Source organism: Mauremys mutica, chromosome 2 (assembly GCF_020497125.1).
Source record: "Mauremys mutica isolate MM-2020 ecotype Southern chromosome 2, ASM2049712v1, whole genome shotgun sequence".
NCBI lineage: Eukaryota > Metazoa > Chordata > Testudines > Geoemydidae > Mauremys > Mauremys mutica.
In genome coordinates, this window is record NC_059073.1 from 113,918,787 (window position 1) to 113,943,111 (window position 24,325).

General features: G+C 40.3%; 1 protein-coding gene across 1 annotated transcript; it reads left to right on the forward strand.

Annotated features, from left to right (window-relative positions):
- The first annotated feature begins 1,891 nt into the window (after nt 1–1,891).
- LOC123365435 (myosin regulatory light chain interacting protein) lies at nt 1,892–24,109 on the forward strand. The gene is made up of 7 exons (XM_045008291.1): nt 1,892–2,088; nt 3,663–3,853; nt 18,742–18,927; nt 20,093–20,290; nt 20,798–20,962; nt 21,626–22,046; nt 22,572–24,109. Exons 1-7 carry the CDS (start codon nt 1,987–1,989, stop codon nt 22,659–22,661), a joined length of 1,353 nt encoding a protein of 450 aa, XP_044864226.1. The 5' UTR covers nt 1,892–1,986; the 3' UTR covers nt 22,662–24,109.
- The last annotated feature ends 216 nt before the right edge of the window (nt 24,110–24,325 follow it).

Consider the following 24,325-nt stretch of genomic DNA (forward strand, 5'->3'; position numbering starts at 1 on the left):
CCTACATAGGTTAAAGCAGCTAGAGCAGTGGTAGGCAACCTGTGGCCCAAGGGCCACACGTGGCAGGGTAATCTGCTGGTAGGCTGAGAGATTGTTTACATTGACTGTCCACAGGCACAGTCACTCGCAGCTCCCAGTGGCCACGGTCCACTGTTCCCGGCCAATGGGAGCTGCTGGAAGCAGCGGCCAGCACATCCCTGTGGCCCGTGCTACTTCCTGTAGCTCCCATTGCCCAGGAAAGGCAAACTGCCGCCATGCCTGTGGATGGTCAATGTAAACAAACGGTCTTTCAGCCCGCCAGGGGATTACTGTGACTGGCTGCAGGTTGCCCACCACTGAGCTAGAGACTATTTTACTTCTCACATGTTCTGTGCCTTTGTCAAATGCATACTTTTAGGTAATTATCTAGTGCAGGTGTTTTTCCTCTGGCCAGCCCACACTGTCTATTACAATAGTTCATATCTACTGAGTTCTGTATGCAAGGAGAACAGCCCATCATCCTTTGTGCCCAGGTGCAGCATCACAGTGCATGGAGGTTGGTGAACTTTAGTCTGTGGCACTTTTGCACACAGTTTGCCCCATCTCCTGTGCTTTGTGCACTGTGCAACAAATGGGATAATCAGGACATAGCAGAGATAATACTGTTAATCTTAATATTGGTATTTCAAATTATTTTCCACTCACAGAATCAGATGAGTCATTTTAGCCTTGAAATACGATACCAAAATACATTTTTATAATTGTATATTGTACTCTTAAATGAATAATTCTGAGACAGTCCTTGCCGTTGGCTTTTGCCTCAGCCTCCTCCATCACTACCACGCAGTGCTGACAGGAGGGAAGGGAGAACAATTGTACCAGAGCCCTAAGTTCAGAGGATCACCCAAATGTAGTAGCATCTGAGTAAATAAAGTGAAATAAGAGGGGATGTGGTCACAGCAAACATGATGTACTACAGCCCAAAAGTTCTCTCTCAGGGCCTGCCACCACATCCAGCCTGGTCACTTTACACAGCATGGCTGTGGCCAGACACCTACCGTCAGTGCAGACACACCCCCAGACCCATCAGCAGAGACTCCAGACTGAACTCTAAGGCGGATTGGACTAATTTGGGAAAAATCCCTCTTCTTCCAGAATAGAAGTGTCCACACAGGCCGTTATTCACGAATAGCTATTCCAGAGCAACTTCACAGGAAGACAAGCTTTTAGGCTACTTCTAGGCTACGGACCCTATGCCAGCCCAGCTATGTCGGCACAGCCAGGTAGGGTAAAGGCAGCCTACACTCCCAGAAGGGGGTTTTCTGTCGGAGTAGGAAGCCACCACCCAGAGCAACATTCACTCTGGCGAGAGCCGCTCACATCTGTGGAGCAGCTGGCTCAAGGGGAGGGGGTTGGTGGCACAGCTGGATTAACAGGGGTGTGAGTAAACTTCTACTACAGCCAGACATAATGTTTAAGTGCAGCCAAGCCTCAGCGTGGCTGGCTCCCTGCTTGAAGAGGCTTAGGACAGCCTGGCTGGGTGCAGACTCAAAGCCCCCCAGGGCCTGTCATTGCTGGGGCCAGGCGGCTCCTTCCCCTCCCTCGCGGGGACCGAGCCCCGCAGGGCGCAGCGAGCCCCGCCCCTCCGTGGCCCGGCAGGGAGCAGCAATAACAAATCGCCTCCGTGCCACCGCGGTCGCAAGAGAACCTCACTCTGATTGGCGAGAGCGACTGGCTGCCGCGATGGGAGACGCGTTGTGATTGGCCGGTTGTTGCCGGTCGGCAGCGGAGGCGGGGCGGCGGAGCGGATATATGGGGGGGTGCCCGCGCCGGCGGCCGGTAAGAGCGCAGCCGGCACGAAAGAAGCGGGACGGGAGCGCAGGGCAGGGGCGGCACCGCGGGCGAGACCGGACGAGTGGCCGGGGGTGTGGCTCCGGGGGGCGGGGGCGGCGGCGGCTCCGGTGTCCGAGGCTCCGGTGTCCGAGGCGGGGGCCGCGCTGGCGGTGGATGTCTGCCCCAGCCATGCTGTGCTATGTGACCAGGCCGGACGCGGTGGTGATGGAGGTGGAGGTGGAGGCCAAAGCCAACGGCGAGGACTGCCTCAACCAGGTGAGCCGCCGCCGCTCCCGCCGCGCCCGGGGCTCCCCAACGGCCCTTGGCGCCGCAGCCGTTGCGGAGAACGCGACCAACCCCCAGTCCCGCACCCCGGCCCCTCCCTTCCCGAGGCGCGCGGCGGGGGGGCGGGACTGCCCCGCGCGGGGTTCGCGCGCCCTTAGCTAACGCTCCCCCCGCCCGCCCGCCCTCGAGGGGGGTTGCTGCGCGGGAGAGGGGCAGGAGGAGCCGCCGGTGCTTCTGCCGCTTCCCCGCGGCGCGTCTCCCCATTCCGCCTCCATGTTGGCCGCAGAGGCTGCTGCGCCCTCGGATGCTCGGTCTCCCCCGGGAAGGGACCCCGCGGGGTGGGGAGAGGCCGCTGCGTCTCTTCCCCCCCGCCCCTTGCGGCGAATTCGCCCTTCCCAGGCGGAGGGGTGAGGGGGCGGGACCCCGCTACGCATGGAGCCCACCCTAGGCCAGACCCCGGCTTGTGCTCGGGATTCCCCCCGCGTGGCACCGCAAACATGCCCGTAAGCGTTAGACACGTGGCCGGGAGGGGGCTACCCGGGTGCCTCTGATCTGCCCGTTCTCCCTGTCCCAGCTGGACCCTGCCGCCTGCTCAGTTGACTCCACGTTGGCCAAAATAGCCAAACCTGGGTCACTCCGCCTGTGTTAGGCACCTAAACAAGTGGCCTGGTTTTCAGCAGTGCCCTTGGCTTCCTTGGGAGTTGCTGATGCTCATAAGAAGGGCTGTGCTGGGTCAGACCAATGGTCCATCTAGCGCAGTATCCTATTGTGCAGGCGGTGACCAGTGCCAGGCCTTACAGAGAGCATGAACAGGACAGGGCAGTTACTGAGTGATCTGTTCACCGTGGGTTCCCTGTTATCCAATTCTAGCAGCTGGCAATCAGAGGCTAGGGACACCTAGGCTCTGAGCATGGGATGGCTTCCCTGCCCATCTTGGCTAATAGCCATTGATAGACTTATCCTTGGTGAACTTAACTAATTCTTTGTTGAACCCTGTTGGCCTTCATGATATCCCCTGGCAATGACTTTCACAGGTTGACTCTGCCTTGTGTAAAGAAATACTTTCTTTTGTTTGTTTTTAAACCTGCTGCGTATTAATTTCATTGGGTAACCTGGTTCTTTGGGGGGTAAATAACACTTATTTACTTTCTCCTCACCATTCATGATTTTATAGATCTCTATCATATCTCCCCTTAGTCATCTTTTTTCCAAACTCAGCATCATGGAGAATCAAGTCACTCTTGCTTAGGTGCCCAAGTTTTGGGGAAAAAATAGTGGTAACGCCTGTGATGTGTGTTTGGACCAACAGAGATGCCTCCTGTTTTTATTGCCATTTCATATACATATCAGGTTGCCATCTGAACAGCTTCTTTAATGCTTTGCTTAGTTTTGATGACTTCTTACTGAAAAGTGATTCAGTAAGATAACTTTATTATCTGAGGTGAGGTTTTGTGTAGTGTGTGTGTGAGCAGTTTTAAAGAAGCTACACTTCTGTGTTTGGGAGATGGCTTTGGTATTAGCTATGTTGTAGATCCACTTGTACAATACTTCCATTTTTGTTATAGGTATGCAGAAGGTTGGGGATTATAGAAGTTGATTACTTTGGACTGCAGTTCACTGGCAGCAAAGGAGAGAGTTTATGGCTGAATTTGAGAAATAGGATCTCCCAGCAGATGGATGGACTAGCTCCTTACCGATTGAAACTGCGTGTCAAGTTTTTTGTAGAACCGCATCTTATTTTGCAAGAACAAACAAGGTAAGACTAATCCAATCTTGAGTGAACTTCATTTCACATTTTCATGTTCTGTAATTTAATACTATAAAGTAGCTATATGTTGTCTGTATCAATCATTTAGTAACTCTTATATTCAGCTTATTTGCTTTTGAGCTGTATATATAGCTTGCTTTGAAAACCTAACCTGACTTTAAATGTATTGTTCTGTCTTTTTGGAGATTGAAGAGGAAGGGTGCTACTGTAACTTATTCATAATATGTAACTAAATATGAGAGCTAAGAACGGCACAGTTAATTCCATACATATTTAATGCTACAAGTGAAAGAAAAATACAGGAGGTAGCATGTGATATTTATATTGCATTTGCATGCCCGATAGTAACCTCTGTTCCAGCGTGTTACTGCAGGTCATTCTAAACTGCTTGTGCAGGAAGTAGTTTCTACCACAATACTTAAACTTGCTAAACTCCTCTTAGTCTAGTGTCATATTACAATAATTTTCCAACAGCTATAGGTCCTCTCTCAAGCTGCAAAAGGAATAGCTATTTTGCTTCTCCTGTAGAAGACCTACAAACAAAGCACAGTAACTAAATTGACGATAAATTACAGTTCAGAAAAATGCATAGTTACCAATCTTTTGAGTTTCAAACTCCTGCAAAAATAGTAATGAAGACTTATTGATTTTAATTTACTCTAGAAAATGTCACACACATCTTTACTTGACAAGTTAATAACTTTCTTCCTTTTGAACTAGCAACATAAAGCATTTGTATATTTAATTTCTGTCAGCCATCAAGTTCTAGTGTTAAATGAGGGCCATAAAACTGATGAACTCTGTCTGAAAAGAAGCAGCACACAATTATGATGATCCACTATCTTAATGCAGCAGAGAGTCCTGTGGCACCTTATAGACCAGCAGACATATTGGAGCATGAGCTTTCGTGGGTGAATACATGCATACGACGAAGTGGGTATTCACCCATGAAAGCTCATGCTCCAATACGTCTGTCAGTCTATAGGGTGCCACAGGACTCTTAGTCTGGATCTGTAAAAGCAGCAAACGCGGCTACCCCTCTGATAATTGACACTATCCTAATGTGATATTCAAGTTTGACCACGCATATCCCAGGATTGTCGGGTATTTCACTTTGTTTTACCAAAAATGTTCAGCTAATTCATTTGTGCAGTGTGGTTGATCTGATCTGAATGCTTATTACACAGGATAACTACATATTAGGCATGTCCTTTCCCCCCTCTTTATGATGTATGAAGACCTGAATTTTTTTCTTTTTAAAAATTTGAGTTTTATAATAGAAATTCCAGATCCTTTCTATCTTAGAAATTCTTGGTCATCCAGAGATTTAGCGAAACTGCTTGACAATTTACTGAAAGTAGAGCAGTTGAGAGGGGAAGGCGTTTGAGTGGTACTTTAGTTTACATATTGAACTCCAAAGAACATTTGAGAGCAAGAGACTCTTATATAAAGATAGAATACTCCTGGGTATTCAGTTAAGGTGTGAGAGCTCACAGCCTAAAGCCTGAGAATCTCCAAGAAGTCCTCTATAACAAGGGAAGAACTGGCTTGATGTTCTTGATATTTCTCTGGTTGAAAAGATAGGAAAAAATGTATAGTCTTCCTTTATAATAAAAAAACCACAAACTTAGTTTAAACGGAGGGCTTGTCTACACTCCAAACGTTAGTGGCCCAGCTACGGCGCTGCAGCTATGCGCCTGTTAAACAGTAGTGTAGATGCTTGCTAGAGTGATGGAAGGGATTTTTCTGTTGATTTATTGTTAATTCACCCCCTTGAGAGGTGGTAGCTAGGTTAACAGAAGAGTTCTTCCATTGAAGTCATAGAATCTATATCAGCACTTTGGTTGGCTTAATTACGTCTCTCAGGGTAGCTAGTTCAGCCTAAATTTTAGGTGGTCTCAAGCCTGGTCTAAACCTATCTTGTTTGTGTAAATTACACAACAAAACTTTTGTGCACTTACATATTGAGGTAAATAGGTGTTTTAGGCTGCATCTGCGATAGATAATTAAACTACTAACTGAACTGGTGGGGTTACAGTGGTGCAAGCTGCAACAGTGTAGGCCATACTAAGCAATGCTCTTTTGGATATACATGGCACAACAGCACCCTTGAACTGCATAATGCCTGCTTTTCTTCTAATCACATTTCTAGTTTAATTCAGTTAATTCCAGTATTTCTGTCCTGCAGAAAGTACTGCATGTGGGCTGTGAAGCCAGGAGCTACAGCCTGGTACACATTTACACACTCAAACTGCAGATGCCATGGCTGTTCTCAGGCCTGCATGGAATAAGGGGAGGACATTGAGGAGGGAGAGCAGGCCAGAAGCTTGTCTGAACTATCACTGAATAGTGAGCAGGTGCACTGGCATGTTTGGAGGATCATTTGTACCATTACAGCTGCGACACCTTGTTTCTTCATTGACATTGCAACCAGGCAGATAATACAGGGATGAATGATATGATAGGCAGCCTTATTCAAAGCAGTTGTGTAAATTACCTGTCCATTGTTGATGAAAATTTTGTATGTAAAAATGTTATTGGTGTCAGATGGTCAAAATGGTGGTTAACGTGACAATTTCTCTAGTGTAGATAAGGCCAGGACATCTAGCTTGTTCCACATTACATATTGCCTCTGAAGTTAGCCTGTGTTCTTCACACCTCAACACATGACATATGCAGATCACAGCACTGGATTTTCCTAAATTAACAAAATATCATAATTGTTTTTAAATTGCAAAAGCATGTTAGCTGTAAATTACTAGACACTACAATATTGAAGAGCCGGAGTGACACAGTTGCAAAAAAGTGTTTGAAAACCCCTTTTCTGAATGATTTTAAAGACAACACAAATAGACAATTTTACTGTTTCATTAGAAAGATCTCTGTATGCTTACACTTATGATTCAACTTAGAGGCCTGGTCTATGCTTAGAAGTTAGATTGACCTTGCTACATTGCTCAGGGCTGTGAAAAATTTGGTCCTCTGAGCACCATAGTTAGGTCGACCTAACCCCTGGTGTGGATGTAGTAAGATTGACAGAAGAATTCTTCCGTTGACCTAGCTATCACTTCTCAGACGGGTGGATTAAGTACATCAAGAAAAGCCTTTCATTGATGTAGGTAGTGCCTGCACTGTGGCTCTATAGCTGTAGTGTAGTCATGGTCTGTGTGTTTAGTGTCTATAATTTTCATGTCCGTTAAGTATTCAAAACAACTTCTATAAAATAGATGCCAGAAAGCTGTTTTGACTGCTGAGTACTAGCCTCTTTCTTGCCTAAGTGGAAAATAGTGTGACTCTTAAATATTTTCTACAGTCTTTATTTTTCTTTGCATTGCTGGGCTTTCCAGGGCAAAGCAGATTGTGTTAATTTGTCTAACCTTTACAGCCATGAAACAGCTTCCATTATTTAAGTAAGTGGAGGTGTTGCATGAATTATCTTATGCCTACTAACTTTTTCTTCCTTTTTAACAGTGGGGAAACAGTTGCTTTTATTATTGGTGCTCTAGTGTGGGTTTCGGTTTATTGGCTGGCTGCTGGGTTTTTTTTAAATCTAAGTCCTTTGTTGTGGTGAACTATGGCTGCAAAGTTAACCAGTCTAAACTTGTATTCAGTGAAGTAAAAGGTAAAATGGATGAATGCAGGCATAAATCTATTGAAATAATATGCTGTGGCAACTCAAATTTCACAAGCAAGTCTTCTCAGACATAGACAGGAGCAGGCCTGTTTCAAAGACATATGTTGTATACGTTTCCAGTCTTTGAGGCTTCTATGGTGTTCTCTGAGTAGGAAATAAATTCCTTTGAGAAAGAGAAAATACTTTTTCATTTTATCTGAAACATTACCAGTTTATGTTCTAACACAGTTTAAAAGACATTTCCATCTTTTGTGGTTTTCAAAATATTTTTTGCATTTGTAAATAGACATTTTAACAGATGGTCCAGGCTTTGTTAAAGCAGTTTGTTCATTAGAATAACCTGTGCTGTCAAGTGATCACTTTAACAGGGTTCTTGCTCCATTGAATTTGAAGGAATCAGGGTTTAAGGAGTGGTGTTTGCTGTATCAAAGAACTTGCTATAAAACAGTTCTCTGTAACAGAAGGCAAACAGGATTTTAGAGTAGGGAAGCAAATGGGTTTGAAGTTGTGATCCAAGATGATTGACAGACTTCAGAAGAAGTTTTAGCTTTATACTTTCAGATGGGTTTGTTAAACTTTAAAACCTCAAAAGTGACTAGGAGTGGCTCTTTTGTTCTTGTTTTAGCGCTGAGAGGCTCCAGAGGCGGCTGTATGGCTCCCCATGGTAATGTAACTTTAGGTCATTGACTGCGAGTAACCCCTGACTAATAGCTACTAGGCATGTCTAACAAATCAGTGACTGCTGCATTGGAACACAGCCCAGGATCTGAAGACATTCAATTCCTGATTGGCTTAGAACTCTTGTCTCGAGGCAGAAAGTTCTGCTTTTGTGGTTAAAAGGTTTCTTTATGAAACAAGTACAAGTAGCAAAGAAGTCTAGGAACTTGTCACCTTTATAACAATAAGCAATGTTTGCCAAACTGTATGAAGGGACAAATTGCACTAAATAGTAATACAAAATAATAAAGCAGTACATTTAAAAAGGAAAAGTATGTTAAGATAAACTCAACTTGAGCCCATATGTACAAAATGTGCATTATTTATGAAGTATAGCATTCAAATTAATTTTACAGTAAAGATTATTCTGAATAACATAAAACAAGCGTCATTTTTATTTTTTAAGCTCTTTATTTAGAAAGGTTTAAACAAGCTTTACAAATCCTTGCCTGGTAAATATCAGAGACCAAGCTATCATTACAACAGTTCTCTTTTGTATAAAGAGACATTATACAAGAATTTAGTGATCAAATCTTTCTATTCAACAGGGTGTTGCCATATTAAAGTAAGCATTTTCACAACACCTGTATTGTTTCTAGTGATTTTATTAAATTGAATGAAATCTCTATATACACCTATTTAAGACAAGGCATGTCTATCAAACGTTAATATTTAAAAAAAAGGATAGGTGTATTTTGTCTGAGTATTGAATAAAAGGTAACCAAATATCTAAGTATCAGTCTGCCCTCTGTTTGCTGGGTTAATTGGTGTTCATTTTTCCATAACCACAACCTCCCATATTTCTTTGAACTATTCCTCTGTGTTTGTCTGTTTTTCTTTTTCCAGTATGAGGCTGTCAGTAGTGGAGCGGCTATTAGCAGATGAGACCAGTTCCACTAGGAAGCCCCAACAGGATTACCAAAGGAGGCTTTGGTAATAAATATCCAACAATTTGTGATATTTGGCTATGGATTGCATCCCAGTCCTCTAATGACTGGACATGACCACTGGATAAGCATAAAATCTCCTCTTTTGCCATAATTTCTCCAGCATTATTTCCTTTTTATATTTTTATCCTGACTGATGTGAGGTGCTGTTGGAACAGTATCTGAAAGAAATTTTATTGTGTTAGACTTAGTCTTTTCCAAATCCAACCCCATTCCTCTGGGGTAATTTGTCCACATCTTTTTTTTCCTTATATGTAATATATGGACACTTAATTTTGTTAAGAAAGCTTTCTGCAAAGATTGATGTAAATTAGTTGTTTTGTTTCCTAATGGACCAGAAGCCATCACTTCTATTAAAGTTAGCTTTCTGTTTAAAACAGGCTTTCTAGAAAGCTGAGAAACATAATGCCTGACTAAAACAAACTTTATTAATGTTATTTCAGTAACCTGACACTGAGACAAAGTAGGTTATATAATTTTACTTGTGTGACTGGGTTGAAAATAAGATATTCATATACAGCTCTTGGCACCTTTTTGTCAAACTGACATATTACACTGAAAAATCTAATGAATTAGCATTTAAAATAGCTGTTTTACTTGTTTGAAAACCGTTTTGTTAAAAAATATGGCATTGCCATATTCCATTGAGAAATGGTTTGTGTACTTGTGTATTTTTTAAATATATGTATAGTGACTCAGGAAGGAAAATGCAAAATAAGCATTCTGGTTTAAAGAACAGTACAGTGAACTGCTTCATTGCCACATTACCTAGTTGCACTTATGGGCTAATTTTAAAGAATGGCTGATTTGTTGTAAATTTATAGCTATTTTAGACATTTGATTATATGGGGGGGGTGTAGAGTGAGGAAATGGCCAGTTTCTCGCTTTTTTTACTTAGTAACACTGGTTGCCCATGGATTTGGATTAGATATGTTGCTCTCATTTTATAAGAGCAAATAAAAGCTAACTGCTGCCATTATTTGTTGATTGCATCTAATTGTTTATCTGAAGCTGAGTTGAATTGCTGTTAGTAACCTTTCACCTACTTCTACAGAATGCAAACTAGGATAGAGATACTGGGAAATATAATAGGAGTACACCAGGTGCAGAATTTTAGTTTCTCATATCAGGTGACTTACATTGTGTCATCTTGTTGAGGTAGGTGGGCCTTATTTTTTTCAGCGTTTCAATTGGTGATTTTTCAGCAGAACTCCATTTTGAGAGAATTATACTTCATAGTTCAAATTCACGTCATGCAAGGAGCTGCAAATTACATTTCCGCATCAGTGAGAGGGCCTCCAGGTACTGGAGCAGTTTAGCCCCAAAGGACCGGCAGTATTTCTACCAGGAGCACAGCAAGTGGAGGTTCCAAGAAATGCATGTTCCTGGTTGTACCACCTATCTTTTGGGAAACACTGGTCACTATTGCCTGTCCCACCACAGAGTGGAGATTGCAGCTCTTTTTTTGCTACTTCAGCCTCATTTCCTTGTAGGCACCATTCAGCTGGAGCATGGAACAAGAAAGGGATTAAGACAGCACTGTTGGACTGTTCCCATATTTACCTTACTAGACTAAAATTTTAATTACCTTTATGTACGCAAAAGGAATATTTTGAGGTCAGAACTTGCATATTATGTGTGAACTTTTTTCTTAAAGGGAAAGTAGAATTTCAAATGTGACTTAAAATCTGGAATAGGTACAGTTATACTTTCTGTGGGCTGCTGAATTTTGCCCCGTCTAAATTTCATTATGGCTCCTAAGTAGCTGTTTCTGTTTGCAACAGCTGTCACTCCAGGGACTCTGCATAAATCACATATTAAGGGAGGAACAGTAGGCACAACATGTAGATTTGTGTTATTGATTAGGATTGGTAGTTTTCAGTACCCCTAAATAGTTACTTTTTCGTACTGTCAACCATTCGTACAAAAATCCTTATGTTGACCACCTTTTCTGCATCAGTAGTATTACTTTTTTAAATTGGGGAAAAAAAATTAAGTACTATCAAAAAGAAAAATCTAAGCCAGTATGCATGAGATTCGGAATTTTTTTCTAAGGCCTGGTCTACACTATGGGGTTAGATCGATTTTAAAAATGAATGCGTCTACACAATTGACCCCTGTTCCGTCGACCTAAAGAGTTCTTAAAATCAACTTCTGTATTCCTCCCCAGCGAGGGGAGTAGCGCTAAAATCGACTTTGCTGGGTTGAGTTTGGGGGTAGTGCAGACACAAATTGATGGTATTGGTCTCTTGGAGCTATCGCAGAGTGCTCCATTGTGACCACTCTGGACAGCGCTTTGAACTCCGATGCACTAGCTAGGTACGTAGGAAAAGCCCCAGGCACTTTTGAATTTCATTTCCTGTTTGGTCAGCGTGGCGAACTCAGCAGCACAGGTGACCATGTAGTCCCCCAGAATTGTAGAGCGTAGAATGTTTCTACGCTCTCCCTATCATCTCCGTCCCTGCGGTTATCACAGATGAGAAGGAGGAAAAAAATCCGCTCGCGATTACATGTGTTCTGAGCTCATGCAGTCCTCATGCACTGATAGGGCACAGCTTAATGAATGGAGACATTCAGTGGCAGAGGATAGGAAAGAATTAAGTGAGTGTGAAGAGCGGAGGCAGGACGCGATGCTGAGGCTAATGGGGGAGCAAACGGACATGATGAAGCGTCTGTTGGAGCTGCAGGAAAGCCAACAAGAGCACAGACCCCTGCTGCATCCACTATATAACCGCCTACCCTCCTCCCCATGTTCCATAGCCTCCTCACCCAGATGCCCAACAATATGGAGAGGGAAGGCACCCAGCCACTCCACTCCAGAGGATGGCCCAAGCAATAGAAGGCTGTCATTCAAAGAGTTTGCTTATTGTAGCCACACTAAAAATCAATGTGGCCTTGTCCTTCCCTCCTCCCCCACCACACCCCACCCAGGTTACCTTGTCCATTATCATTTTTTTAATTAATAAAGAAAGAATGCATGGTTTCAAAACAATAGTTACTTTATTTTGAAGGGTGGAGGGTGGTTGGCTTACAGGGAATTAAAATCAACAAAGGGGCAGGTTTGCATCAAGGAGAAACACAACTGTCACACCAAGGTCTGGCCAGTCATGAAACTGGTTTTCAAAGCCTCCCTGATGCACAGTGTGCCTTGTTGTGCTCTTCTAATCGCCCTGGTGTCTGGTGTGAAATGATTGTCTGCCATTGCTTTCATGGAGGGAGGGGCAACTGACGACATGTACCCAAAACCACCTGCGACAATTTTGTCCCGTCAGGCATTGTGAGCTTAACCCAGAATTTCAGTGGGCAGCGGAGACTGTGGGAACTGGGGGATAGCTACCCACAGTGCTCCGTTCCATAAGTCGGTGCTAGCCACATTATTGAGGATGCACTCTGCCGACTTAATGCGCTTAGTGTGGACGTATGCAAGTGATTTCTAAAAATCGACTTCTATAAAATTGACCTAATTTGTAGTGTAGACATACCCCAAGGGTTTGTGTATGCTGCTAAAACATCAATAAAAATATGAAAAAGATTAGGGCAGTATAAAAGACAAGATTAAAATAAACTAATTTTAATGTTGTAGGTGCTTGGCCAGAAGCCACTTGGTACTGTTGTTCCATCTGCCTGAAATGCTTTATTCAGTCAAAAAAAGCCTTGGGAATCCTGAGTCCTGTGTGGGCTACAATTAGCTAGAAATGTCAAATTGAAGACTAAGGGCTTCTCTACATGGGAGTTGGCATACTAACTAAAGGTGTAAAGTTAATGCACATATATTAGTGCATTAAATCCCTGTGTGGATCCTTGCATTCAGAAGTAAAGTGGCCTTAATTCCAAGGATCAAGCTACAGCAAACTAGTACTTACTTTTTTACATTGGGAAAAAAAATTAATACTACTGATGCAGAAAAGGCCATTTTACTTCTAAATGAGAGCATCTACTTTGGGGTATAATACACTTTAATGTATGCACCTTCACTTCACCTTTAGTTAATTCTCTTAACTTTTGTGAGTTATCCTGTATGGACAAACCTTTAGATACTTTGCAATTCCAACAGTAATTCTGTAGATTATATTTTGAAGTAGTCTACTTTATATCCAGAAGTATCCTGGAGCACTTGGCTTCATTCTCAAACAAAAATATTCATACTCAAAATGGAAGGCAAGCTTTAATATCCTAAAGCTATACAATTTTGGGTGTATTACACTGGAGGCAAGAAATTTTGGATTGTCATGCAGGAATACTACAGCTAAACTTGAGGAATATTTGTCCTGCACTGCAGAGTAGTAAAAGATTAAACTCTTAACTTCAGTTTTTTTCTATTAGTGTTACAGCCTTATGTGAATCCAAGATGGCAGCCCTTTGAGGAAGGTATGGGTGACTTTCTGTTACTGCACTAGAAAGCAGTTTTTCTGTATAAAAGTGATTTCAGAGTTGCTGTTTTTTCACAGGCTTAGTAATGTCAGAAGTGTGCCAACGTCTGGGAGATATTAAAACCATGGTGTAAAACTTCATTTAAGAGTGAAATTTTGCATTATGAAGATTTGCTGTGGTTTTTATAGCGGTTTTAAGGTTCAAGTGAAACTGTACAACTGGTTCAGAAAAATAAATTAGAGCTACTTGTTTGAATCAGTCACATGATATAAGAGAAGCAGGAATCTTAGAACTCCTAAAGTACTGACTTTTTTGTAGCAATTCTAATGAGATTAAAGTAGTGTTTTTCCAGCATGTTTCTAAGTGTTAATGTATCCTTGCATAACTAAAATTTTAAAATATAATATAGCTATGAAACTGTCAATGACTGTTTAATTCAGTTTTAATAAACCGGTTGAACTGAAATAGTTTATGGCAATCAGTGCAGTTTGTTTAAAAAAACTGAAAAGAAACCAATTTAACGAAGGCTTCGGTTTTTGAATTATTGAACTATTACAGGAATGCTCCTTAGGATGGCCACTTCATTTTTGTCTTGACTTTCCAGTCAGTATTCTGAATGTGCTGAATCTCTCTGCCTTGTTGAACAGAATGTCCTAGAAATGAATGCATTGTTCTGAAGAATTGAGCACCTTTTACCTTAGAGAGCCACCTGAGAATGCCTATCCAGGGAATTCTTGAAGGAGTCTTACTTGGGATATTGAAAAGGCAGCTATTCACTGGTTTTTGATGATCCAATAAAAGCTGTGCGCTCAAGCCCAAAAACTACCGTAGTTTGCAGAAATTTGGCTAAATGCCTCCTGGTAGTTAATCTCTATAATATGGCTCTTTGAACTTTGCAGAATTAGGAGTATAGCTGTTAAATCAGGGTCCCAGAAGGGGACATTCTAGTTTTACCTTGAATATGTCCAGGGGAAAAAAAAGCGCTTCTGGTTCACAACTCTTCATGTTAAGTTACACACCAACATTTTAATTTGGTGATCTGCCCTGGGTAGTATCAGCTGACTTCACCAGATTCTGTGGTTCTGGTTGTTGCATGAGTATCAGGCAACTGGAACCTAGATATTGATTAAAATTGATTGATGAAAATGACTTTGGGGAGTGTGAACAGAAACAGGTTGTATGAAGAGAGCACTCTGGTCAAAATAATTAGCATTTTAAACTGAGTTCTCTGTAACCACTGGTTGATTTAAGCCTTTAGAAATTTTTCCGTCCAATTTTGCTTCCTTCCTGCTCCATTCAAGTGTTCTTGTATAAAAATAAAGGTGAAAAAGCTACAGTGGGCTTCTATCTGCAGTATTTATCTGGCTCCCATTATCTGAACACCTCACAACACCTCTGTAAGCTAGGGAGCTGTTATCTCCATTTTATAGATGAACTGAGGCAAAGAGGCTAAGTGACTTGCCCAAGGTCACACTGGAATTCTGTATCTTCCCTGCATCTTCACTTTTTAGGTTTGATAGGTCTTTAGCAAGAGAAAGTGGAGGTGGTTCTAGAATAGTTGTCTCTCTTGTAGTTGCTTCTCTAATACAGCTCTATCTGCTAGAGAAATCTTGTAGCTTTTTCAGCTCCCTGTTAATGTCTGTAGGGCCTTTTCAGTAACTCTAGAGGTTGTCTTGCTGTTTCTCCTGTATAATCAAAGTGCTGTCAACTGCACAAAGCACACTGAAATTTTTTTTGCTTTTTTTCCACATGTAATCCTGTCGCTTGCAGCTATAGTAGGAGTAAATTTTTTCAGGCAAATAATGTTTTCAAGTTTGCAGTATCCCTTTAAATGTGTCTGATACATAAATCACAAAGTACAACTCTACCTTGATATAACACTGTCCTCGGGAGCCAAAAAATCTTACCGCGTTATATCAAACTTGCTATGTATATGTTCAGAGCAGTAGTATGCAGAAATGTATGAACAGGCTTTTCATTTTTCTAATCTGGGGGGCAAAGTTGAACAAATGATTACTGATAGACAGCTATCTTGGCCAGAGCAAGTCTGAGTAGTTTAATTTAGATAACCTGCATTAATTGCTCTTAAAAAGTTAAATATATTGTCAGATTGCATGCATGTGGCTAAAATTTCAATTTGATATAACACCTACAGTTAAACATCTTGCAATTTTTTTATAATGCTTCAGTTGTTTTGTTAGAAGTAAACTGCAAAGCAAAAATAAAATGAATGAATTTTTGCTTTTTCTTTCATGGTGCATAAGGATTGCTTTATAAAACATTTATTTTGGTTAGTTTTTATTTGGTATATCAGTTCTCACTCTGCTGTGTAATGGTACAGTCAGATTGAAGACCTAAGCATCCTTTCTCCTACTCTTCTCCCCCGCCCCTTGAGGGGCGGGGAGGAGGAAGAAAGCTGCAACTCAGGTTGCAACTCATCACCACTCAGGCCTTGGCTAGCTCACATTATTTTTAGTATTTACGATATTTTATTCATTAGATAACTTTCTCATTCTAACTGTAGCAAATGTGAAATGATTACCAAATGTAAAAACTTACTTGACTCAGCATGTCTAAAGTTAAAAAGGTAGAGAACTGGTGAACAAATTAGCAGAAGTAATGAAAATGGATAATTCTTCTAAAATGGTCTAAAATAAACATGGTCAAAAATTGTTTAGCAAGATTAGATAGGTTTTACGTTCATCTCAATGTAGAAAATATTTATTTCTTCAAGATCAAATATACCATTGCAATAAACTTTCACTATTGAAATAGAAGAGCAGAATATTGATTCCCAAATAAGGTCTGGTCTACACTGTAAAATTAAATCAACCCAGCCACGTTGCTCAGGGGTGTAAAAAAATCCACACCTGTGAGTGATGTAGTTAAGCCAGCCTAGTCCCTGTGCAGACCATGCTAGATGGGTGGAAGAATTCTTCAATTCACCTAGCTACCCTCTCAGTGAAGTGGATTGACTACAGCAACAGGAGACCCCCTTATGTCACTGTAGTGAGAGTATATACACTGAAGTGCTACAGTGACATAGTGTTGTAAGTGTAGACATATCTTAAGGCCTGGTCTACACTGAAAAGTTAGGTCGACCCAACTACACTGCTCAGGGGTATGAAAAATCCACACCCCTCAGCAGCATGGCTACACTGGGAAGTAGGTCGGCTTACACAGTGTTAGGTTGATAGAATTCTTCTGTTGACCTAGCTACCGCCTCTTGGGGAGTTGGATTGCATACCCTGACAGGAAAACTGTTGGCATAGTAGTGTCTACACTGAAGTGCTAGAGTGGTGCAGCTGTAGTGTTTCAAGTGTAGACAAGCTCCAAGACTTTCAGCATGATTGTCACTGTTGAGATGTAACTACAATGATAACTGCAGTCCCTGTGCCAGACTTTGGAGTGGCTCAGCATCTTACTTCAGGATGAGTCTCTGCTTTAACACCCAAAATATGACAGATTAGTCCGTGATCACATTGATTTACATCACCAGTTTTAACTGATTTAAATTGGCAAGCAGGACACCATGGCTCTTAATCTTGTTTTGCATTTATACTCTGTAGTTCAGGGTTTCTCAAACGGGCGCCACTACTGTAGGGAAAGCCCATGGCGGGCTGGGCCGGTGTGTTTACCTGCCCCGTCCGCAGGTCTGGCTGATCGTGGCTCCCACTGGCCGCTTCCAGCAGTTCCCATTGGCCCGGGTTCTTAATTTTTACATTTTTATTATCTTAAAAAATGTGAAGCATTTTCATATTTACTTGATTCATTTTTTTACATGAGATTTGTTTCAGGCCGTATGTGGATGGAAAACTAAATTAAATGCACAGAACCAATATTTTTTTAAAATTTGGTTTTATTAATTCTATAAAACTACCTTGTGTGCTGGATACATAAGATAAAGTTTATCAAACGTGTTTTGCATTTAAAACTGTTTAATTAAACAAAGCAAGTATTATCTGTAGTTAGTGAATTGAACTGGTGGTTTCTGATCATCAAGCCCGTCAAGATTTTAGAACTAGGACATCTCATCTTCACACCTCATTTTTATTTATAATTCAGAATATTAAAACAGGCTTTCCTACTTTTTTCAGTTCCCTTTCGGTTTCTCAACTTTGAATAAACTTGTCATTGAACTGAACTGGTTGAAGCAACTGACATGAAGAAAATAGTCTCTGCATCTGCAGAAGAGACTACTGTCAAAAGCTGTTTTAGCATTTCAAACTGATTCCCAGTGCTTAATGAGACTGCCACCAGTTCAGTGGTTTGACTTCTTTTAAAACAGCTGAAAATATGTACTGCTTGAAGTTTTTTATGTACTGTAAATTATTTTAATATCTTATTAGTAGTTCAGGTCTAAATATAGGTTGTCAATTTTAAATTGGTTTAATTTAAATGGATTTAAATAAGTCTGAATTTTTTTAAAAATTGATTTTTATCCATCCTGTTTTTTCAACTGTTTAGCCAACATGACAAATACAAATGTAAAGGTCAGAGGTTAAGTCCAGAACAGCAATAACTGGCTGAATAAACCATGCTTACAAAGTAAACGTATGTTTTCACAGCATCTTTGTGGGTTTTTCAAGTATTTTTCACTGGATTCTTTCAGGCTGGGGAAAATCACACTGCCTCTCTAGGAGTACTATAGGAGAGCTGTTTGTTTTGAATAAACAGGGAAATCTCCCACAGATTTCTCAACTGTAATTTCACAGAACTGCATGTGCTGATTTATGCTTAGTATTTTACAATATTCACTTCATTGAACTATGAATAAAAGTGCATACTGAAGTAATGCATATTTATTTAGAAATGACAGTGCAGCAACATAACTACATGGTAGCCTTTTACATGCTAAGAGTGCTTTGTTTCTTTAATCTGTAATTCTCACTTGATGAATGTAACATTTCAGATATTCACTGATAGTGAGAATTTTTTTAATGGCCTTAAGATATTAAAGTATTTCTCTTTTTGGATTTGCTGGACAGTTCAGTATTTAAATGAAGCTGCTGAAAGAAACTCATCTTTAATGTAGGCTGGCTGTTGAAAAGATAGCATAAGCGTTAACAAAACCAAGTCCATTTTCTAACTCCGATGCCAGAACTATTGGGTATTTAATATGCTCAGTGACCATTCTAGAGTCTCAAACAATTATTGACTTCTATGCTAGTCAAACTTTTTAAAAATAAAAACTTCTTCTCTTGCAGGCATATGTTTTTCTTGCATATAAGGGAGGATCTTTTAGCTGGTAATCTTCAGTGTTCTTCAGAGCATGCCATTGAACTTAGTGCATTGTTGGCTCACATGAAGTTTGGGGATTATAACCAGAATACTGCCAAGTACAGCTATGAAGAGTTGTGTGCAAAGGAGCTCACTACTGCCACTTTAGACAGGTAAGTAACTGCTCCAGCTACTCTAACAACCAGTGACAAAAGTTGTTTAAGAATTTAAATTAGTAAATGATAATGTCTGGTTATTTGGTGCTAAAATTTAAGTGTAAGTGGTGTTGCAAAAAATATCAAAGCTAGTGTTAAAGTCAGCTATTCTTTGAAAGGAAACCAAACTCTAACCAGAATGTTTTTAATGAAAGTGATCCTACATATCTGCTGCATTTGTAGACGGTAGTGTACATTTCTTTTTTGGAAATAGAAAGAGGTAACTGTTTAAATTTTCCTTGATTCAGAAGTAAAGGCAGGCTAAATAGTCTGATCAGGGTAATTCCAGTTACCTTGCCCAGCTGCACACTGTGTAAGGACACTGCTCAAGGGAGAGTCAGAACTATTGCTTTTTGATGGATATTCGAGTAAAATCAACATCCCAAAGAAAGAGAACTTGCATAATGTTGGCTGATAGTTTACATGTACTGTACAGCAAAAAAAAATTTCCCTGAAACCTAACCTAACCCCCCCCCCCATTTACATGCATTTTTATGGGGAAATCGGATTCACTTAACATCGTTTCACTTAGTAGCATTTTTCAGAAACATAACTACAATGTTAAGTGAGGAGTAACTATATATAATCAAGTTCAAGAATGTCATAGAAGACTACATTTGTCTAAAGGCACAATTTTAGGACTTTAGATACCTAGACCCTCCATAATTTTAATACCCTTAGATTGTGTTGTAAACTAGCCCAAGACTACTCCCTGCACACGCGTCCACATTTTTTGTAGTGTAAAACCTGAACATCAAGGAGAAAAATTCTAAATGTTGTATTTGCATGCATGTGAATTTTTTTACTGCTAGGAGCTTTGTGGTCCGAGAGCCTTTCTACACAAGGGATACAGTTTCTAAAATAGCATACAGCTTTTTCTTTTATAGTCAGTCAAGTAAATACAGTATATGGATCCTTTAAGTAGTCCAAGAATATGTAATTCTGTCACTTTAATGTTCAGAAACATGTAGCCAGCTATAACTAAACAGACCAAGTAATTTAGTACTTTTATATAAGCAACCACCTATCTTGATCATTTAGAATCTTGTTAAAATGAGATGTTGCTGTAGATTACTGCATATGGCTGAATGGTTCACCTATCATCTGTCTTTTTTATCTACAGTATTACTGCAAAGCACAAGGAACTAGAAGGGCTGAGCCAGGCTTCAGCAGAGTACCAGGTTCTGCAGATTGTGTCAACACTGGAGAACTATGGGGTAGAGTGGCACTCAGTGAGAGACAGTGAAGGGCAGAAACTTCTTATTGGTGTTGGGCCTGAGGGCATCTCCATCTGTAAAGATGACTTCAGCCCCATTAACAGGTAAGTTCCTGGGGTGAAAGAATCTAATCTTCTGACTTTTCTGTGAGCTATACTTTGGTTCTGTATCTATATAATCAAAACTGTGTTCTTCTAAAGGAAGTGTGTTAGAATCTTTTGTATCTTTGTTCTGGTTTGGACCATGCAAGAGCTGCTGGACCATGCAGTGAGAAGGGATTTATCCACTTCTGATAGCCTTTTCATCAGGAGACTATTGATGATGTAAAACACTGTTTGGGGCTATACAAATAAGTTATGTGCTTACATGGGGACTGTATTAGTGGTATAGCTGTCCTGTACTTGTTCGGTGCAGCATTTTCAATCTAACATAGAAAATTGAAAAGGCCTCTTTGTTAGCAAATGTAGCTGTTAATTTCTTCTGGGTAGTCTTAGAGGATGTTTCTCATAGTACAATATGTGAGTGGCTGTAGAAATTGCCTTAGTTTTTAGAGGGAGAATAATCCACCACACACACACACACGTTACTCATCATTTTCTATTCACATTTAGGATTGCTTATCCTGTTGTTCAAATGGCAACCCAGTCTGGGAAGAATGTGTATCTGACGGTCACCAACGAGTCTGGTAATAGCGTAGTTCTCTTGTTTAAGATGATCAGTACCAGAGCAGCTAGTGGACTGTACAGAGCAATAACAGAGACGCATGCATTTTACAGGTTTGTATTGCTAGTGGAGTAAATCACTTGTCCTACCTTTTCAACGGCAGTTGAGTCAAGGGTTTAAACTTGGCACAGGATTGTAGGTGTTTGACATTTCCTCACACTACCTTGCATTTTAGATATTCCCCTGCAGAATTCCATCATATCTTTGCTGCTATTCCTGCACACACAACACCAGGAACAGCAGCAGTGGTATGAAACAAAATTCAGACATAGTTCTATTCTGCTTCTGTTACATTCGAGAGCTGGATAGATTCTTATTGCTGAGGTTTTCTGGGGTGGGAATATACAATTCAAGATAAGCAGACAAGATATTTCTCTGCACGATCACAATATAAATAGCACTTCCTCAGAATGAAAACTAAATCAGTTTCTAATACAGATACCTCAGTAAGCAGTAGACACTCGTTTTCATTTCTAGCATATATAAGTTTATAATTTATTGAAAAGATCAAAATCTATAGCTTCATTCCTCTAATTCGGTTTTTAAAAATCCTTGCAAATACAGCTGTCATACAGAAACAAAATTATGTAGGCTAAACATGCTATGGATGATCTTTCATCCTTCGCGGGTGTCTGAGCTCGGGGAACAAAAGATACATTGAGGTTTCAGTGTTAACTAATCAATTTTTTAACTTGTCTCATGGGTTTGTCTTGTAGGTGTGACACTGTTACTAGTGCTGTCATGATGCAGTACAGTCGAGATTTAAAGGGCCACCTAGCATCCTTGTTCCTGAATGAAAACATTAATCTTGGTAAAAAGTATGTCTTTGACATTAAACGAACATCAAAGGAAGTTTATGATCATGCGAGGAGGACTCTTTACAATGCTGGCATTGTGGATCTTGTTTCAAGAAGTGACCAAACGCCACCAAATTCTCCCCTTAAGTCTTCAGAAAGTAATATGAACTGTGACAGCTGTGAGGGTCTCAGCTGCCAGCAAACAAAAGCTCTTCAAGAGAAGTTGCGGAAGCTGAAGGAGTCTATGCTATGTATGGTGTGTTGTGAGGAAGAAATCAATTCAACCTTTTGTCCTTGTGGCCACACAGTATGCTGTGAGACCTGTGCTGCCCAGTTGCAGGTAATTGCAGTGTCACTTGGGACATTCCACACTAATGTGTTTAACAGCTGATTTCACTTTACAGTTCATTTTTTTACTAGTATAATTAACTGATCTTGACCAATATACTCAGCAAAGTTTGGTATTTAAATTCAATTTGCATAATGTCTTAGTTCAGAAGTATATTAAGCTAAATAGGTGGGGCTGTAGTGTGAAGAAAGACAACGTAGGTGAGGTAATTTATTGGACTAGTTTCTGTTGGTGAAAAGTTTTTGAGCTTGCACAGAGATCTTCTTCAGGTCTGGTATAGTATGTAGTCATTCCTTTTGATGAAAATTAATGTATTTTTTGCAGAGAAGTAGGAATTAGTGGCATGAAAGTTTCTTGTGGTGTCATATTTGAAATATGGAGACAAAAGATCTGAATACTTCAGTCTCACCAACAATGTTTATTCATTAAAGTGATGACTTTGTGCTCATGAGACATATAGGGTCTCGAAAATTGTGAAGGAGTGTTCCCTAATACTTTCTATCTTTTTCTCTCCAGTCATGTCCAGTTTGCAGGTCTCGGGTAGAGCATGTCCAGCATGTGTATTTGCCAACTCATACGAGTCTGCTCAACCTGACAGTGATATGATCTATGTGTACACTTCTAAAGCATCATGTACTTTTTACAAACTGCACTAAGATGAACTACAGCCATTGATTGTGAAGAAGGCAATCACTCCAGCTCCTGCCTGCAATGAGAAGCAAACACCCCACTACATCTCTGGGTCAGAGAGGGGTCAATATTCTCCGTTCAGCATGCCCAGGAAGAGGTTTTGGGACATCTTGTGAAAACAGAACTCTAAAAAAATTCATGTCATCTAAAGGAGGAAAGTTCTTCTTGATGCATGAGCTTGCAATGTGGCAATATTGCCAAAAGCTAGGTAATTCTGGGAAATGTGGCGTAAAGTCTATTTGATATACCCAGCAGGGATCATTCAATATGTAGTTTTACACATTGTATAATTGGTTTTAAGTTTCTTTTTATTTTGTTCCTTTAGTGTGATCACTCCATTATTTTTAATAGCAAAACTAGTTTTTTACAAATTTGTACGTCAGTTTTAGTGTGATCATAGTTTCTGTGTTTAGTGATTGTTCTAAAGTGAGGGGAAACTATTTTAAAAAACAGTATTTTTAAAAACCTGAGGTTGCAAGGCTTTAAGCAAGCAGTTGCATTTAAATCAGCAATCTAATGAAAGCATAATTCATATGGCAGTGATAATTTTGGAAGGTTTTTTTTTCCAGCAAATCTTAATTTCTGGATTTTGAAGGGTTAGTCAGGAAAGTCTCTCCTGCTTAGTAATGATGCTCCACTGAGGAAATGTTCTGGGGCTTTGCTTGCAAATCAAAAGGGAAAACCATTTCCTCTTGGGAAGGATGTAAATTAGCCAACCCTAGAGATGTGTCCAGGTTGCCACAGATTCAACTGTCAGCCTGTAAATCTGCCTTAGCTGTGGAGGCTGATTTTGCTTGAACTATCAAAAATCCATTTTGGTCTAAAATAGTGTAAACTTTGTATAATTTTTAAGTGCTTTCATGAGTTTAACTTTTGTGTTGCTTGGTTATCTTTCTTGCTAAAACTTATCTTCCACCCCCATTTGGGCATTTTGGACTTCGGTCAACTAGTATATTCTCCATGATTTAGAGGAAACTAGAAGACCATATTTGGGTGCAATACTAGCTAAATTAAAGCTAGAAAACTACACTGTCACTTTACTGAGATTTTCTGAGTATACTTTTCATATTGCCTTAATGTAGCAGTAATGTGTATGTATGCATTTGTTTCTTTGCACAGACTTTTGTCAAAATATTAAAACTCTACTTTTTTATCGCACATATTAGCATATAAACCTTACTCCAAGAGGTATTTATTTTTTCACTTTGTAAAGAAATTTTGTTTCCACATGAAGCAAGAACTCTGTCCTATATCATAGACAACTTCTGTCTTTTTATATTCAGGTTAATAAAGGACTTTAAATCAGATGTCTTCCTACATTATTGATAGTATTTGGAAGTCTGCTTATTAGCTTTGTTGTGAGAAATCCTGCCATGTCATACATAATTTAACCCATTCTTTTGTAGTTAGCATATTGCCCACTCTTTTTCCTAAACCTGCATATTTTGTGAATGATCTAAGAGGTACTGACCATTTGTAACTGCCATTCTGGTTAATGGTGCTCAAAATCTTTCTGGACCAGACTCTTTTCTCTTCTGTGTTCTTCTCTTGAGCTAGCTGGAGGAGGAAGCTTTTTTTCA

What these genes read in the sequence shown, in the direction of transcription:
- LOC123365435 (XM_045008291.1), top strand. Translation starts at nt 1,987, where the DNA reads ATGTCTGCCCCAGCCATGCTGTGCTATGTGACCAGGCCGGACGCGGTG. An exon ending in ATTTTGCAAGAACAAACAAG is followed by an intron (nt 3,854 to 18,741) that starts GTAAGACTAATC and finishes CTTCTCTTGCAG; the next exon opens with GCATATGTTTTTCTTGCATA. An exon ending in GACTTCAGCCCCATTAACAG is followed by an intron (nt 20,291 to 20,797) that starts GTAAGTTCCTGG and finishes ATTCACATTTAG; the next exon opens with GATTGCTTATCCTGTTGTTC.